Source organism: Manis javanica, chromosome 2, assembly GCF_040802235.1.
Source record: "Manis javanica isolate MJ-LG chromosome 2, MJ_LKY, whole genome shotgun sequence".
Classification (NCBI taxonomy): domain Eukaryota; kingdom Metazoa; phylum Chordata; class Mammalia; order Pholidota; family Manidae; genus Manis; species Manis javanica.
The window spans coordinates 68,254,944-68,272,114 of record NC_133157.1 but is presented as its reverse complement, the minus strand read 5'-3'; the positions used below and the strand labels follow the sequence as shown (position 1 = coordinate 68,272,114).

The window sequence follows — 17,171 nt, the reverse complement described above, 5'->3', positions numbered from 1 at the left end:
TAAAGGAAATGAAGGAGGAAGGGAAGGAGAAAAGTGAGAAAATGAGAGAGAAGGGACGAGGGGAACCTTCGGAAGTAGTCAGCCTGTCCCTGTAATGTAGGAGTTCAGCATCTCCTCCCTTAAGTGTGTGTACTTCACCCTTGACCTGTGGGTAAGGAGCTAGCACAGCTGTGTTTCACATACTTTTTTTTCTCTTGTTCACTCAGTCTGCTGGCAATCCTCTGCTTCATCTAAGACAAAAAGAAAGAGTCAAGTCAGGAAACCTAAGGGAAGAGGCTGGTTAAGGACACATCACAGAAAATAATACTCTAAAATCATGCATAAAGGATGTGTACAAAAATTATGAGACCAAGGAACAGTTTGGTGCTTACTATTTGATAACAGCTAAAATCAGAACCAGAATTATCTTCTCTGTTTGGAGTGGGTGAATGACAAAACAGCTTTAATTTATTCCCAATCCTTAGCCATAACTAGATATCCTAGTATAATGGGGTTACTGAAAATGACCTACTTTAATATCTCTGCCATGGGTACAGTTTAGCAGAGCTAGAATTGTCAATCTCCCTTTATTGTGCTCCTGGGTCCCCCAAAGCCCAACTCCCCTCTCCCCAGGTCCTAGTCCCTGTGATGGAGCTGGCTCACACAACAGCCATTTCATTTAACAGCTGTTTCATGCTGAGTATTGTCTGTAATGCTCACTGTAGATAAAAGAGCTCCCACTATATTCTTTACTCCACTGTACTTTTAAGATGCTTCATATAAAGCCAAAATGCATGTCAAAAGTTCTCTAGCTTTTCCAAATGCAGCAAAAATGAGGACTCAAAATATGTGTCATTTAAAATAAATTGTGATTGCTCTCTGTTCTATTTCCCCTTGACAGTACTTCTACAACTCTACCAGTATTTGCTTGTGTGTCTACAATATACAAAAATCTGTAGAGGTTGCAAGATAAATAAGGCATAGTTGTGCACTTTAAGAACTTGGTTTTACAAATAAGTTAACCATAACTAGCTGCATTATAAGGCAACAAGTGTTACATGCCCTTTAATGAAATGAAGTACAAGAGAACTTCAGACAGAGCATTTCTGGGGGAATGTTCACGGGAGTTAAGTGACAGAGGTATTATAAGATTTTGATAGGTGGAATGCAGGAAATGGATTGCAAGCCTTGTAGATGAAAGCTTTCAATATTCTGAAATATAATGCACAACAAATGGTCTAATTAAATTTATTTTACTTCCCTGAATCCCTTCTGCATGAGCACAATTTCAGCTGTAAATATAAGTAAGGTCTACATGTGGACTAGACATAATTTCTTAGGAAATATTATTATCAAATCATAAAGAAAAGATATATATTTTTTGTTTCCCTTTTATTGACTATCCTTAATAAGGTGATATGAAGGTAAACTATAGCATAAGATAATAAAATGGAAGATTATGGTATCTAGATAGGTATAGATACATAGATGGAGGCAGAAGCAGAACTGGGATATGGGATTTTATGTATCTGTATCTGTATATCTAGAAAGAGATATATGAGAGAAAAATGGGGGAGAGGGTATGCAAAATCCATACCCTCTCCCCCATTTTTCCCCTTGAGATTGTTTCCTACACTGGTTCCTGAAAGGTGACCAAGGAAATATCAAGACAATCGGGGTCACAATCAACAGTCATCACATGTCCAGGCATTTCCATTTTTAACTGAGCAAGAAATCTTCAACAAATCTGGTTGATGTTCACTAAGATATCATTTTAGCTTTTGTTCCTTAGGGTTTGGTACCTAGGGGAAAAAGATAAACTAAAAATACCCGAGTGAAAACACTGTGCAGGAAAGATACAGCTAAGCCAGTTTTATGCTTGCCCTAAACAAGTACTTGGACTAAATTTTCAGGAGGGTTTGTGTTGTCTGTTTGAGGCTCTGCTCAGAGTATTTAGCAAATAGTCTAATTGTTGTACACAGTGGTGGAGAATCCTCCCAAGCTAAATTTATGTTCTCAGGAATATGCTAATTAATAACTTTCTGGAAAATATACAGTAGTTACTGAGGAACCAACCCTCACATTTTGTGCTTGCAGGAATATTGCTTTGTGTTTTCCCCAATGAGTACATTCTTATGAGAAGGCAGTTCTGCCAGACTGTGGCACTAAGGAATTACCACGCGATGTTCCATGAAAAGTGATGTGAGACCCCATTCCCACTATGCCTCTCGCCAACCAGCTACCCTCAGCCTAAACAATCTGCAAGTTGAAGCTGCTCCAGAAGTCTGGCTTAATCCTAGGAAGCTAGGGCCAGAAGACCTACCCTGAGCATCTGAGGCCTCCACAAATATTGCTTCTGGGGAGGAAACTATAAGGGAGCTGAAGCAGAGCTGTTCATGCTCACAGGACTCCCCGTGAGGCCTAGATTTGGAGCAAGATACTGCCTGAGTCATCTAGACCAAAGATAGTTTTTTTAGTAACTTAACAACTCCAGAGACATGATATTACCATTAAGTGTATCTCCCAGTTTGGGATAGAATAGCAAAACTGATAGGAAACCTATTTATAATGAAATGGCTTTGATGACTTCTTTGAAGATAGATAGATACATACATACATACATGGAAAAGAGGTGACAAAAATAAATGTGACAGATAGATAGCCATATACTCTCCATATACAACTATATCCATCTAATCAGTCCTTTCCTTGGCAAATGAGAGACGGCAGGGCATGAGGGGATCTCTTCAGTAAATATTATGCCTGTTGAGTGACATGTTGGCATCAGTTTTGATTCTTCTTTAAAATAAAAGAAATTAAGTACATTAGCCTCTGAAAAAGTACTTCTTTTAGGTCAAAAGTATCTAATCATCTGAGAATAGGACACATTATCTTCAGAATTCAGAAAAATGTTTTAAGAAGGAGGTAGGAGGGGAATCCAGTTCTTGTTCAGTATTAGAAGACATGGAATTGAAGGATTCATATTTAACTACTGTAATTCTTATAACAACAGCTAATATTTCTTGAGCTTTTACTTGGTGCCAAGCATTGTATAAGCAAGCACCTAACATCGAGTAACTGCTTTAACCCTTTCACCACCACAGCCATCAGCTAGGCTGAGACAGAATAATGAAGGCTGCTCCCTCCAGCGTAGGACATGTTGAAATTAAGGACCTGTTCCCGGGAAGGAGTGATAAGACAAGAGCTATGGCTTGTCCCGAGGGCTATCTGATCCTTTAATTGAGTCCAAATGTGCAACTTGGTTTGCTGTCCCATGGATGAATTCATAGGTTGGGTGATCAGTCTGCTTTAATAAAATGTGTATCTGACCATTGGGCTGTAGAAATTTCAAAGATTTTATTTTTTGACAGGATGCCTGCCGTTTTTCTCTCTTGACTCCCGCTTGTTTTATTCATTTTGGGGTAGTTGCCAATTAGACCCAATTGGTAAGTATAATTAATGGACAACATGAATTTCCTCTTAAACTCCAACCAAGAAAATTAACCATAGAAACACTCATTTCTTTTAAAAATTTCTAACACTATCCCTCCCTATGACTGCTTTGATCTCTATCTCTTCTAAGATACCCAACCGTGTCAGAGATAAGTCACTCCCTATTATGAACCATCCTAAAATACCACGTAAGAAAGGGAAGAGGGAAATGAGCATTTATTGAGGTCCTAGTATGTTCTTGGCACTGTGCTAGGCATTTTCATATAAACTATCTCTTTTAATACTCACAAAAAGCCTCCCAGGTAGGAAGTATTATCTTTCCTTTTTATATTGAAATGGCATCTCAGAGCAATTAAGTCCTTGCTTTAAATCCAGCTAGTGACATAGCCAGTTAAAACCTAGGTTGGTATGATTCCAAAAATCTTGCTCTCTTCACTCCACGTGAGAAAGCATTATTTCATCCAAAAGACACTCCCCAACATCTTGCTACCTTGGAGGGCTTTGGGGGGTCATTATTTCATTCAACAACTCTTTGACACAAACTCCATGCCAGGCATGGTTGAGCATCAGTTCAAGTGGCATTACTCATCGGCAGAACGTTGGGCAGGGGACGGTGGTTAACAGCAAGACGGTGGAAAACTCACAGGAGCAACATGGGGAGGATGCAGGTCAGGGCGATGGCATGGCATGGAAGGTGGGAGTGAAGGCAGAGGCGCTCCTGGTCGTGTGCCCATGGCTACAGGCTTCCTTCATGTGACTCGTGGACTTCCCTTTGTCATCCTATGCCTGAGAATATATGAAGGAGGCTGGGAAGGCAAAGGGACGTTCAATTGTCATCACTGGCATCTTTTTTGATCATTGCACCATCATCAAATGCATTGGGGTAACCGTGACATGAAATTTTCCATCATTCAGCCCATCACTGTTTCATGAGATAAATAACAATTCTGTAAGTTAAAGGTCATAGTGGAACTTCATCCAGGAACCCTGAAAGTAGGGAGCAGTGAATTTATATTCTCACAGATTGATAGCTCTGTTTTAAATCATGTGACTTGAAAAGGATGTTGAAATTCCTCTGGGCATGTTATATTGTTTATCAGGAATGTCCCATTGCCTTGTGTAGATCCTCCAACCTGTTCAGTCCAATCATTCAGATTTTCTACTACCAATAAACTCAACCAATCAAATAAATGACCATCCAAAATACAAATACTAAATTCATTATCAGTTAATTTTGGACTCTGATGTCTTGCTGTTTTCCAGATGCTCTCAACTGAACATGTTGTTCAAAGTTTTCTCTGCCTTTTAAAGAAATTTCCCTCTGAAGACTAGGTTGTGTGAAGAAGGCAGTACAGTTTAAACCTCTGTCCTCTCTTCATCTTATGTAATGGCTTGACACAAGTTTGCTGTGTCACTGAAATGCTTGTCATGCTTGTTAATAAAAATTCCCTTTGTCAATCATGACAATAATGGAGTCAAAAGAATAATGTTGGGAAATGGAACAATTTTAGTGAAACCTATTTCTTGGTGTTTGCCTATTAGTTTATATGGCTCATTTTCCAGTTCAAGCTGTGTACTCCCTGTTTCTTAGAAAAGAGCCTTTACCACATTAGAATTACTTGTTCAGGGACTGGGATCGTTCCTTTTAACAAATGAGCCTGAACAGGGGACCTGTCCACGATTCTGATAAGATCTGTAGAGTTCTTTTATATGCAGGGAAGAAGGCTGAGATTTCCTTTCAGATTAGAAAGAGTTTGGGTGGAAATGTTTCATTGGCATTTTGATCTCAAAGTTGGCAAGATCTACCCTTGCTGGTCAAATCTAATAGGTTCCTTTCATGATAACATAAGTCTTCTTGATGGGACCCAATCTCTTCCTAGTTTCACTGCTAACCAAAAGACCTTCCATATCCTTTCATCTTTTATTCTACTAGCCTTTCTTCCTTCCACAAAACACATGCAATCTTACATTCTACCCATTCCAAGATACTTGCAGTTTCCCTTAAATGACATACCCCAGTTTGATTTGTTTCTGTCCTATTTTGATGTTTGCTGAAATTCCAGCACCTCTCCAACTTTATTTGTTGACAAAACCCTACACTCTAAGTAGCAGCTTAAAAATCTTCTCTTGTATGAAGCCTTATCAGAAACTACACACACATACACACATACCATGATCTTCCAAGGCTCAGTTATTCTCCACATGACCCGTGTTACCACAGCACTGTGTAACATGCACTGTGACTTTTGGTAGGGTGGTTATCTGTCCACATGCTTGCCCCTGTCACCTATAGATTGTGAGCTCCTTGTGAGCAGAACCTGAGTTTTACTTATTTTTGTCATCCTGCAAACCTAGCACAGTGCCTGGCACATGCAGGTAGATGCTCAATAAATTTTTATTGTAAACACTAATATTCGGTTTTCTGGCCTTATTTTAGCTCTGGTTTCCAGCCTGACATACCAAATGTAGTGCAGGAGGTTCGACACTAAAAGCTATAAAGGAAGGACACATAATAAAACAATAACACGTAGGCACATCCAGGGAGGGTAAACCAAAGGGAACAACACATCTAGGCAGAGAGCATCAGCATACTTCGGACTTGGGCATGAAAGCATTTATCCTGGAAATCTGACTGTGTTCTTGTTGAACTGTGATTGTTGTTAAATCATTTCCATCTTATAAATGTGGAAAGTCTAAGGATACATATTTTTGTAGTAGCCAGTGTCATCCTGGCTTCATTATTTCCATCGACATGGGAAAACAAATCCTTATCGATTTATTTCCCCATTTACTTAAAGTGATAATTGCCTATGGCTGCTTTTCAGCCTAGATTAGGATCAACCAGTCCATAGAAATGTGCAGCTAACTTTGGGAAGTTACACAAACATAAAAAAATGGGAAAACATGCTGAGTACTTTTCTGCCATGATCAACGATTTTGCAGTGGGACTTATTTAGAGAAGTAAGGTAGCTCATTCTCTAGGGGTCTTTAAAAAAAGAAGTGGGCTGAGACTTTTAATTTGCTTGAGATGAGTTAGGCTGTAAAATTTGTCATAGGATCATTCAAAGTCAGTCCTTTCCCAGGATTTAAAATATTTTGCCCATCCCTTCAAAATACTACTTGGATCATTTCAAGCCACTGAAACTAATGGATGTAAAAGTGAAGCGTATTTCATATGGCCTTGAAAAAGGGCTACAAATAGTGCTTCCAAGATGTCAGTGATAAACTTGCCATAGGTTTTAACAGAAAAAAAATCTCTTAACCTTGGTCCCTCTGCTAAAGATCATTAACTCTTGAGAAAATAGAGATGTTAATGCTTTAATACTGGCCAAATAAGCGAGCAGCTGATTTATTTTTCTTTTTTGGCATCCATCACTGAAATAAATAAGCAACTCTTCCCCTCACCGAACAGGCTGTCCCTGTTCTGCGAGGAGGCCAGATTTCAAAAGCTGCACAGAGTTCCGCATGTCACAGCCCTGCAGGCAAACACAGAAGTCCTAAATCTCAGCCAGAGGAATCAACAGTTCTTGCTGGCTAATGAGCGTGGGGGTCTCTGGGTCCACATGCAGTTCTGTGGGCAGTTCCTGCTGGAATGAGGCAGGCTGAGAAACACAGGCGTGCCTTTCCTAAAACAGGACAGTAAGGATTGAAGAGTCAGCTTTTCTGGTCATCAAACAAATCCAAGCTGAACCCTTTCTCATTAGCAGCATTTCTTCCACCCACAGGGAGAACACGGTACGTGAATACCAACTTGGGTGCGCATCAGAATTTACGATGAAATCATTGGGGAGATTCTGAAGGAAGTGGCAGTTATGTGTGGCATGCCTACATCAGTTTGGGAGATGTCAAAAGTTCACTTCCCCCTTGTCTTTCCATTCTGAGATTCTGTTTTCTTGGCATGCATGTAGCACTATTTGTTCTGTTGATTTATTTTTTTCCATTATTATTCAAGTACTAAGAACTGTTGTAGTGAGTATGAATTATTGGGCATAAACCTAGGTATGTAGGAAATGTCATATAATACAAAGTTTCCTCATTTCAAGTAAATCCAATTCCAAGCCCCCTGTCTATCTAGTTTTGATAAAGTCAATTTTAATCTCTTTTAGTCTCCCCGCTCCTCCACCTTTCTCTTCTTTCCCCACCACAACTCTTGCCTCTCCTCCGTTCCCGCCCCGCAGCCCCGACCTCCACTTTCTCTCCTTACCCACTCTCTCATGCTTATAGTGTACCTGGGAGATTGGAAGAGGGCCTCCTAACCTCCCTCAGCCAAGGTCACCCCTGCAACAGTAACACTTGCTTGGCCCCTCCCAGGCAAAGGCTCCGGAGCCCTCCTGCTGAGTGACACCAGGGGGACCTTGGCTACAGCGACTCTCCCGACCCTCCCACGCCCGGTGCTCGGCCGCCACAGTTCAGCCCCCAAGTGCACTTCTCAGCAGTGCCCCACAAACCAGTGCACAACAAAATTAGCCTGTGCTAATCCCACCCGTATGAAGTTTACATTTGGGTAGAAGGAGACAGAAAATAAACAAGTAAAATATATGTTGCGCTACCTTCACATTTGTATTGCAGAGTGTTAAGTTCTAGGGAGTGAAATAAAGCAGAGAAGGAACTGCGGTGGGAATGCGGACAGCATGTTTAAAGAACCTCAGGAGGCCCTGTGTGGCCATGTGAAATGAACAGGAACAAGAAGAGCAGGAAAGGAAGCCAGAGGGGAAACAAGGGCCGGATCCAGTGAGGATTTAGGACCTCTGGCTTTGATATTCACTGTGTGTGAAATGGGAGCAAGCAGTGTTTTGAGCAAAGGAAGGGGTGGTCTTTCATGTTTCAACAGAATCGCTTTACCTACCGAGAGCAGCCCGAAGAGGAAGCAGAGGCACCAGTCAGAGGCCATGATCGTAGTCCAGGCAAAAGCTGGTAGTGGCGTAGACTAGGGGTGTAGCCGTTGAGGAGGTGAAAAGGAGTTAAATTCAGGCTCTAATATGAAAGTAGGAAAGGTAAATGTTACCATTAAATTAGATAGGAGATGTGAGAGAGAAAAGATGACTCAAGGATGACTCTTAAGTTTTGGCAGCAGATATGCTAGAACAGAGTTGCCATTTGTTAGGATGGTAAAGACCGTGGGATTGGTGATGGCAGGTGTGAGACAACAGCAGGAGCTTAGGTTTGTGCACATCAAACCTGATACGTCTTGTTGCATGTGTGGAGATAGGTTGAGGGACATGGTTAGGTGAGACTGAAGTTGAGTGGAGCTATTTGGTCTGAGGATATACATGCAGCAGCCATCAGTGTGTAGATGGTCTCACAGAAACCGTGTGAGTGGATGTAGTTATCTGGTGGGTGTGTGAGAGAAGATAGGAGAGGACCAAGAACTGAGCCTTGGAACTCCAGGCAGAGGCCAGGGAGATGATGAGGGACCAGCCAAGGAGATGAAGAAGGAGCAGCAACTGAGGAAAGAGAGAAACCAGGAGAGAGCACTGTCTGGAAGCCAAGTGAAGAACATATTTCCAAAAGGAAGGAATGTCCAACTGTGTCAAATGCTGTTGACAGTTCAAGTAAGAAGAGACTTTGGAAGGACCATCAGGGATGTTGTGAGTCCCTTCTCCTTGTCTTAGGAGTTATGTAGCTTCCAACTGGTTTCATGTATTCCCATCTCTTCCCATCGAAGACACTTGCCTTTTTCCTTCTTCTTCTTCAGAGCATTAGTAAATTTAGGTTTCTAACAAAAGCCATCAAAAGAGCTTATCTTCAGTCCAGCAATGCAAACTTCCCCTAAGAAAAGATAGCCCAGTGAGCCCTTTTAGAAATAAAAAAGAAAAACAGGTGGAAAACAAAATATGAACTAATAACTCAATAAACATTCCTGCTACACAGAGAAGATATTATTTACTTTAACGCAAAGTACCAAGTAGAGAATATTAAATATAGGTAAATAATTTCCAGTAGTGCAGTGAAACCCCTATTGCAGTAAGATGAAGTGGTAAGCCATTCCTTTTTAAATAGTTGGTCCTCAGGGTTGAATTGCAAGAAGAGCATCTGTCTTCCAATAAGGGCAATTTTATATCAATCATGTGCAAGTTAAATGGGAGTCAGTGCTTGGTATACAGTCAGGATTCCAGCTTAGTTTCTCATCCATTGTAGGCATACTTGGGCTTGGCAAAATAACAATGTTGCCCTATATGAATCATTTTTATCAGGTTAGTTAGATCCACAGGTTGGCCAACTAGAGTCCATAGGCCAAATCCAGCAGCCATCTGTCATTATAAATACAGCTTTACTGGAACACAACCATGTCCATGCTCATTCTGTTATGTATGGTCTGAGGCTGATTTTGTCTTACTGCGGCAGAGTTGAGTACTTGTGATGGAGACTTGTCTACAAAGCTGAAAATATTTACCATCTAGCCTTTTACAGAAAGAGTTTGCTAACTCCTGCTTTAGATGTTAAAATAGACTCTTGGAAATATACAACGGGCGTTTCAGTCCTACTCCATGGCCTTTCATCCTAATTTGCTGCAGGAGGCACATCTTAGAGCGCCCTTCTTTTCACAGGTTGGAACCTCCTTTCCTTGCAGCTTTGTGCTAGGGCAGTGGTTCTCAAAGTGTGGTCTGTGGACCAGCAGCAACAGTGTGCCCTGGGAACTTGGGGAATGCACATTCTCCAGTCCAGTCTAGACCCACTAATCAGAAGCTCTGGAGGTGGGGCCCAGAAGTGTGCAGTTTAACTGCTCCCCCAGGTGATTCTGATGTATGCAAATTGAGAGCCCTTGTGCCAGAACAGACACTGGTATGATGGCTCTCCCGGCAGTGGGGATGGGCGGCCCGGGCCTGGGCAAGGCCCAAGGATGTGCTTAGGAACGTTTCTTGCTTATGAAACCTGTTTTATTACTGACAACTTGAAATGAGCATTTCTACACATAATTGTGATAATTTTGTGGTAATTTCAATGACAAGCTAGTTCTTTGCACATTGGAATCAGGCTTTTAAGAGCATTCCTCAGAGTGCTACCTTGTTATGTATAACGTTAGGATAGCCCACTTTCTGTGATGGTATTAGCACTTACTCTTGCAGTCAAATGACTCTTGGTGACAGTAGTAGGTATAAAGCAAGTGGCTGTTCCACACAAACATGGCAGAGTAGATAAAGAGTGATTAAGGACCCAAAGGACCCACTGCCTGCCCCTGGGCAATGACTGTCTCCTGATCCCTCCTGAAGGCACTCCCCTTTGCTTAAGTGGTAGAATGTAATGAGGCATTCACTTAAAAGAAAGACAAGTAGAAGGAATTTATTTCTAGCACCATCAAGGATCTGCTAAAACATGAGAAAAACTTTAAATTGGTATTTTCCCCCTGCAGAATTTATGCAGGTGCCACTGTATTGTTATTGCTCTTTTCCTTAGCTTAATGATCTAATCCTTCCCTGGGGCTTCATCCTTCCCTGTATCTAAAGGAAGGCTTATTTCTGATAATGAGCAGCTATGGTTTAGATGGAGCCAGTAACCTGATCCCAGGAAGTCAGGGAGGGACAACAGCTAGTGTTGGCCTTGTTAAGCTAGGAAAAAATGCAACAAAGAATAGTGAACAAACTCAGACCCCTTTCAGAATATCTGCGGTTGGCATCTGTTTGTAAAATCTGCCAGAAATGAGTTTGAGACCTTAAGATGTGAGGGAGGGCAAGAGTGACTATAGATACTGGTTTGTGCAGGACTAAATAGTTTCGATTTATACCTGTCATCCTAGAGTGATGATTAATGATGACCCCTTCACTTGCAAAAGCATCCTGGTATTTGTATGGTGAATCATATGGTCACGCTTAGTGAGAAGCAACCCAGCAGATTGCCAGGAATACAGACTGCATTTCCTAACAAGGCTCTGTTTGAAGCCCAGTTCAGACATGCACTTCACTCCCCACACCTCAGTTTATTTAACTGTAAAATGGGGATAATAATACTTCATTCATGGAGTTGAGCAGACTGAGTAAGCATCTCAGCTGACTGAGCACCCAGCCTGGTAGGTGCTCAGCAACTGCTGCTCCCTGAAGGGAGAAAGAAACTGCCTGTGGTCAGCTGGCTGAGTGGGCTTCACTAGATGAGGTCATTTCACTGCAACCCTGGAGTTCATAAGCGACCTTGTTTTGGCTCCCTCTGTAATGAGCTTTTTAACACATTGGAATTGTTTTACCCTTCTAAGGAGTTTTAAAAGGATATTAAGGAAAAAATTGTCTTGAGACAACTGTATTTGCACTGAAAGAATAAGTTCATGTTCAGAAACATGAGTCAGAGGCTCAACTTGTAAATGCTGCTGTGAGGTGAATGTCAGGAACAGACATGACAGCATTGAAATGCATGGTGTTTGGAGCCTCAGGAAGCCCAATAAATCATATCTCATTCTTGACAGGACAGGATTTCAATTGAATGAGAGTTGGATGCTGGGACCAGGCAGATGGAGAGCAATATATTTTTATTAATATTAATAATGAAATTTTTAGAGATAACACCATAATGTGAGAGCCAAATGGGTTTGCCTGCTCGCCAAAGGCCCCAGAGAGTGGACCAGAGGAGAAATTTGGGTTTATAACAAATGCCTTTCCTAATATCACTGACTGGCCCTCGTTCATGGAAGAAACAGAAGAAAGAAGCTAAATCCCCCTCCCTGCAAAACACTCAGTAGATTAATTCTATCCAGTCAAGAAACTAGACAGACAGTAGTCCCCACCGATCAGGTTACTCAGTGCTGTATGAGGAGACGAGTAAGGGCAGGACAAGGGGCTAGAAGTGTCACACTAACAGAGCTCCCTCCATGTGGAAACTTGAAACTTAAGAGGAAAGAAGTTCCCCATGACATTGTCATCTGTATTTTTCACTGAAGACTTAGTAAATCTGATGAAAGGATTTTATCAGGTTGGACTTGATATGTTATCTTTTGGAAAAGATGCCTAGATGATCAAATACAAATTTATTTCTTTTCCCAACTGTTGATCAGAAATTGGATTCGAGACCATGCCTAGATCCCAAATAATCAGTAACCTTCCCTTGTCTCAGAGATGACAATGGCAGTCAGTTATTTTAATCACCTAGGTGGTAAATGAAGGCCACGTCTAGCTACATCATCTTAGGCTAAAACAGAGCAATCACCTCAGAGGGAGCAGATTTAGGTTCCCACTTCAGTCATGTAGTTCCCTATTCATTTCAACTGGGGGCAGTAACACCTTTCATGAACATCCTTCCAGCAGGGAGAATGTAAACCTCTGTTTACATCTTTCTCCCCAGTGGCTGGGACATGTCACTCCAGCTAGGTCCAATTCTGAGAAATAGCAAGACTTCATTTGAAAAGTACAAGACAACTGAACCAAAATTGGCTATTGAATCCCTAAGTCTCTGGACTCCTCCTTACTTAATACAGATGGACAAGTAAAATGTAAGCACCCTTCTTAGTCACCTAGCATGTTCTTCTCTAGGTCTCCATCCACTGCTGAGTGCCAGCAGTTAAGGCCTGTGAAAGCACACAGTGGGGCCACTTAAATGGCTGTCATCCCCCTTCAGCAGTATACGTCAGTAGTGTGGAGATATAACTCTCAATACCTTTATAGCCACCAGTTTATTCCCATCTCTTCAGCTGTACTAGTCCTAATGTATAGACCCTGGGTATTGTACATTTTAATTTTGTTTTATTTCCCAAGAGTTTATTTGAACTTCCTTCCACAAGTGAAGCACTGTAGAAACCAGAATCATGCCTGAGAATTTGGGGTGGGGTTCTCCTGTCTCAGAGAGCTTACAATTGAGTGGATAAAACATTCAGTAAAGCAAGGCAGAATAAAATAATTGCCAAAGATGTATTTTTTTAAAAATCAACAATGGGACTACAAAGGAATGAATATTTAATACTGTTTGGGGAGTTAGGAAAGGCCTCAGGAATTAGTAACACTTGAACTGGACTTTGACAATTGAGTTGGGGTCTCTGAAGGCCACAATAAATAGCACCTCTCTTCCTCATCCAAGTGTTAAACCACTTGAGAAATTTTTAAAAAGTACTTGATGGAATTCAGCATATCATTTTTAGTTGGGGGACAAGTTGGCAGGCATGGCTTTAAGTCTACTAGCCAAGTGGACTCAGTGACTCCCTGAGTTGGGAAGCAGCTCCTGAGGAGCCCTCCCCTCCCCACCCCACCGCACACCCCTTCAGTGAAGGGCCTCGGGCTTCCTGCAGGCGGGCTCATGCCAACAGGACGGAGAGTGAGGCTGAGTGAGCAAAGCCAGTCACTCTTAAATATACCAAGGACCCAAGGGAGTGAAAGAGTATAAAAAGCCCAAGGATGTGCTTAGGAACATTTCTTGCCCATGAAACCTGTAGTCTCCATGAAAGACAGTCCTCCTGGAAAATTTGGATGGCTTAAGGGGAAGTTGAAAAATACCGTCATTCTAGAGAGGATCGTAAAGATAATCTGATAAGACCAGGCTCAGAATGAACAGAGTTCTGGGGGAGATGAGGCTCCAAATAAAGGTTGAGGCCAGAATATGGGGTGCCTTGTCTGTCATGTGAAGGGATTTGAGCTTCTTTTCTATAAGCAATGGGAACCTATGAAGAATTGTTATGGAAAAGATTGTATTTACAGGTGATTAGCAGTTGTGTGACAGCTGTTGTGGAGGCAAGTTAATCAGGAAACAATTTCCATTGCTTATGGGAAAATCGTTGATCATAGAAACTGGGCTTTTGGGATAACTCCCGAGTTCATGAAAATTTAACTCAAACCTGAGTACCCTGAATCTCAGGCTAGTTGATAGAGAGAAAATTACTTATATCATAAAACATTTAAAAATGTACGTAGAAATAATTACATTGTTTTCATTTAACCTATGAGAAATCAGGATATATTTGATGGTAATTCAGTATCCTGCCTTCCTGCCTTTCTTCTGTGCTCCAAATTTTAGTGAGCAACTACTACATGTAGAGCACTGTATGATATGCTAGGAGCACAGAGTTAAACCAACCTAACAGAGAGAAACAAGACACCCACACCTGTAATTAATGAGCTAAAACTTCAAGAGATGTGTAAGGTACTAGGATGTCATAGTAATCGGGACAAATTTACAGAATATATTCATTGGCATGGGCTTTTAAAAAAAGTAAATACTACAAGAACACACAAGTGAGAATGGTTAATTCTTCTTGGTGGGTTGAAGGGGAGGGGTCTGAGGTAGAGTTGTCATTTGAACCCAGCAACTACAGGATAAGTATAAATTCCTCATTGACAGTTGTATTTCTTAAAGAGAGAATAGAACGTTTTACATTTGGGCAGGGAAAAGTAACTGCAGCCTCCCTCACCCAATGCAAAGAGATTTCTTTTTTTGGAATGGCAAATTAATGCACATACCACCATTTCGCCTCTACCAGCAACATTTCTATCTCTCCTTCTCCAGCCCAATTCTGCCCTTCACTGTAGGCTGGGTCTTGCCATGTTTTTTCAATCCATAATTCCCCTAGCTGCTCTGCTGTTTACTAATTCTGCCAAAAAGCCCAAGAAACTTGTGTGGACTGTGAACCTAGATCCTGGCACATTTACAGGGGAGTGCGAGCAAATTATTATAAAGTAAAATGAGTGACAACCACTCTGATTACCTTACATTTGAGAAGGCAAGAAACGCCTTTTGATGTGGGTTTTGAACAAAGCAGAAACTAAGAAGACTACAGTTTTGTTCGGGCAAGTTTTCTTGCAGACTTTGATCAATTACATTAAAACATTCAGTCTGCAAACAATGGCCTCCAAGAAAATAATGCTGGCTCTTTCCTTTTATGAAAGTAATACTTGCCTTACAGCCCATGGGACTGGCTGTTCGTTTCTACTGAAATGATTCACAGGGCCCATTGCTTGAATATCCTGGCAGTATATAGACATCAATAGCAGAATATTTTCATCAGAGCTGTCTGGCCATAAGGGAATAACTGTTTCCCATTGACTAAGTCAAAAGCTAAGTTAGTTTATTAGCATATAATACACATGGAGTCATTTTCTGGGTTTTGCTATTAGCATTTACATCTTTGTCCAACCCACAGAATTAAGAGACATAACACGCTGATTAAAGCACTAAAGAGGGGCTCCTGTTAGATGATATTTGCAGGGTGATACAAAACGTCATCTACCCCCAAACAGAAAGTTTTAGCTTTTTGGATACAATTTAAAGGAATTTGGCTTCCTAAGCATATTATTGTTCTGCATGAGAGAGTATTCAAACTTTAGAAAAGCATGTTTCAAATGATTTCTTTGATAGAGCATCCTTTTGTTTTAAACATATTAAGTGCATTTATTTTTCTTCCCTGCATCATTTATACATTCAAAGTAGAAATCTTTTATAAGCTTATAAACATAAATAAGAACCTTTGTGTTTGTTTAACCATATAGTTCTTACTTAATGCCAGACTCTAAGTGCTTTATAAATAGTAACTAATTATAAATAATTTCTTTCTCTTACACACACTCCCTCCCTCCCTCCCTCCCTCTCACTTAAGCCACTTGATCTCTCCTCCACGGGCTCTCTGCTCCCTTCTTTGCTTGTTCAGTCACACCCCCTCCCACGGTCCCATCAGAGCCACTGCTGATATAGGCTCCACACCCCACCCATCCCACCTCACTTGCTCACTTTAAGCCTAGGGTCTCCATCTCAATTCCAGCAAGGCAAATCTGGCCATCTATAGATCTAGAATCTACCTCTACTCCAACCAGCTTTGAAAGAAGCCAAATAAAGCTACCGTCCTTGGCTGTGGATGGGTCAGTGCTCTGACAGGGCAGTGTGGATGGGGAAGTGATGAGGGTCTTTCCAGGACATACATGCCACAGTGTCCTCCTTGGCTGGCTTACAAGATTTTCCATTCAATCCACTCACCCACTCTCCCACCCCAGTTCTGTACTTGGCCCTCTGATTGCCAGACAGAAAAGCAAAACAAGACAATGTCCAAAATGAAAGCTAGCTGGTGGGGACTAGTACAGGATTCCTAAGAAAATACCGGTATCATTGATAATATGCAAAATAGATGGATTCGACAGTGTTGAAAACAAATAAGAAAAAAAGGAGGTTTGACATATTAATTTAGTAGGTTTATATTTTATATTTTCAGTCCCCAGGACTGAAATGCTATACACCATCAATTTTCAATCTTTTATCACTGCCTGAAAGAGACATTCGCATTAATCTAAACTCTATAACCTCAGTGTCATGACAGCTATCTAACTCCAGCCAAATCTGCTGAGATTTTAAGTGCCAAGATAAAATACATATGTATGTTTATTCTGAAATAGTCACATGGACTTTAAATATGGAAAGATTGCACATGGAGGGGCACCATTAAGTTAACTATCAATAAGGAAGTAGCCATAGGGATTGATGATGACAGGAAAAGACATTTAAGAATTTCACATTATTTTTAACCCTGATTAGTCTTAAAGTGCGTTGGAAATTTATGCCTCAGGAAGTCCCCAGCCATCATGCAGGAAGTTTCATTCCCTCTAGAGAACCATAAGTATCTAGAAGTGAAGCATCTTGTGTGTGGTTTTATTTTGACTGTGTAATAGGTCATGTAGTACCTTTCCAAATGCTTTCCTAAGCATCAATTTAGGTGCAGAATTATAGTGGCAAGAGAGCATAGTAATAATGACATGCAGGATTGATTTGCACTGGGTTTGGCATTCACCAACTGGGTATGTACCAGGATCCACTTAAAGATATTTGAATTTATTACCCATTTCCAAGGA

At 41.1% G+C, this 17,171-nt stretch overlaps 1 protein-coding gene across 1 annotated transcript in view; it reads left to right on the top strand.

Moving 5' to 3' along the window:
* Positions 1–17,171, top strand: part of TRPM3 (transient receptor potential cation channel subfamily M member 3) — a 484,965-nt gene that overhangs the window by 280,603 nt on the left and 187,191 nt on the right. Inside the window, 1 exon segment of the mRNA XM_073228642.1 lies at positions 3,351–3,425. Within this exon segment, the coding sequence (XP_073084743.1) occupies positions 3,351–3,425 (75 nt within the window).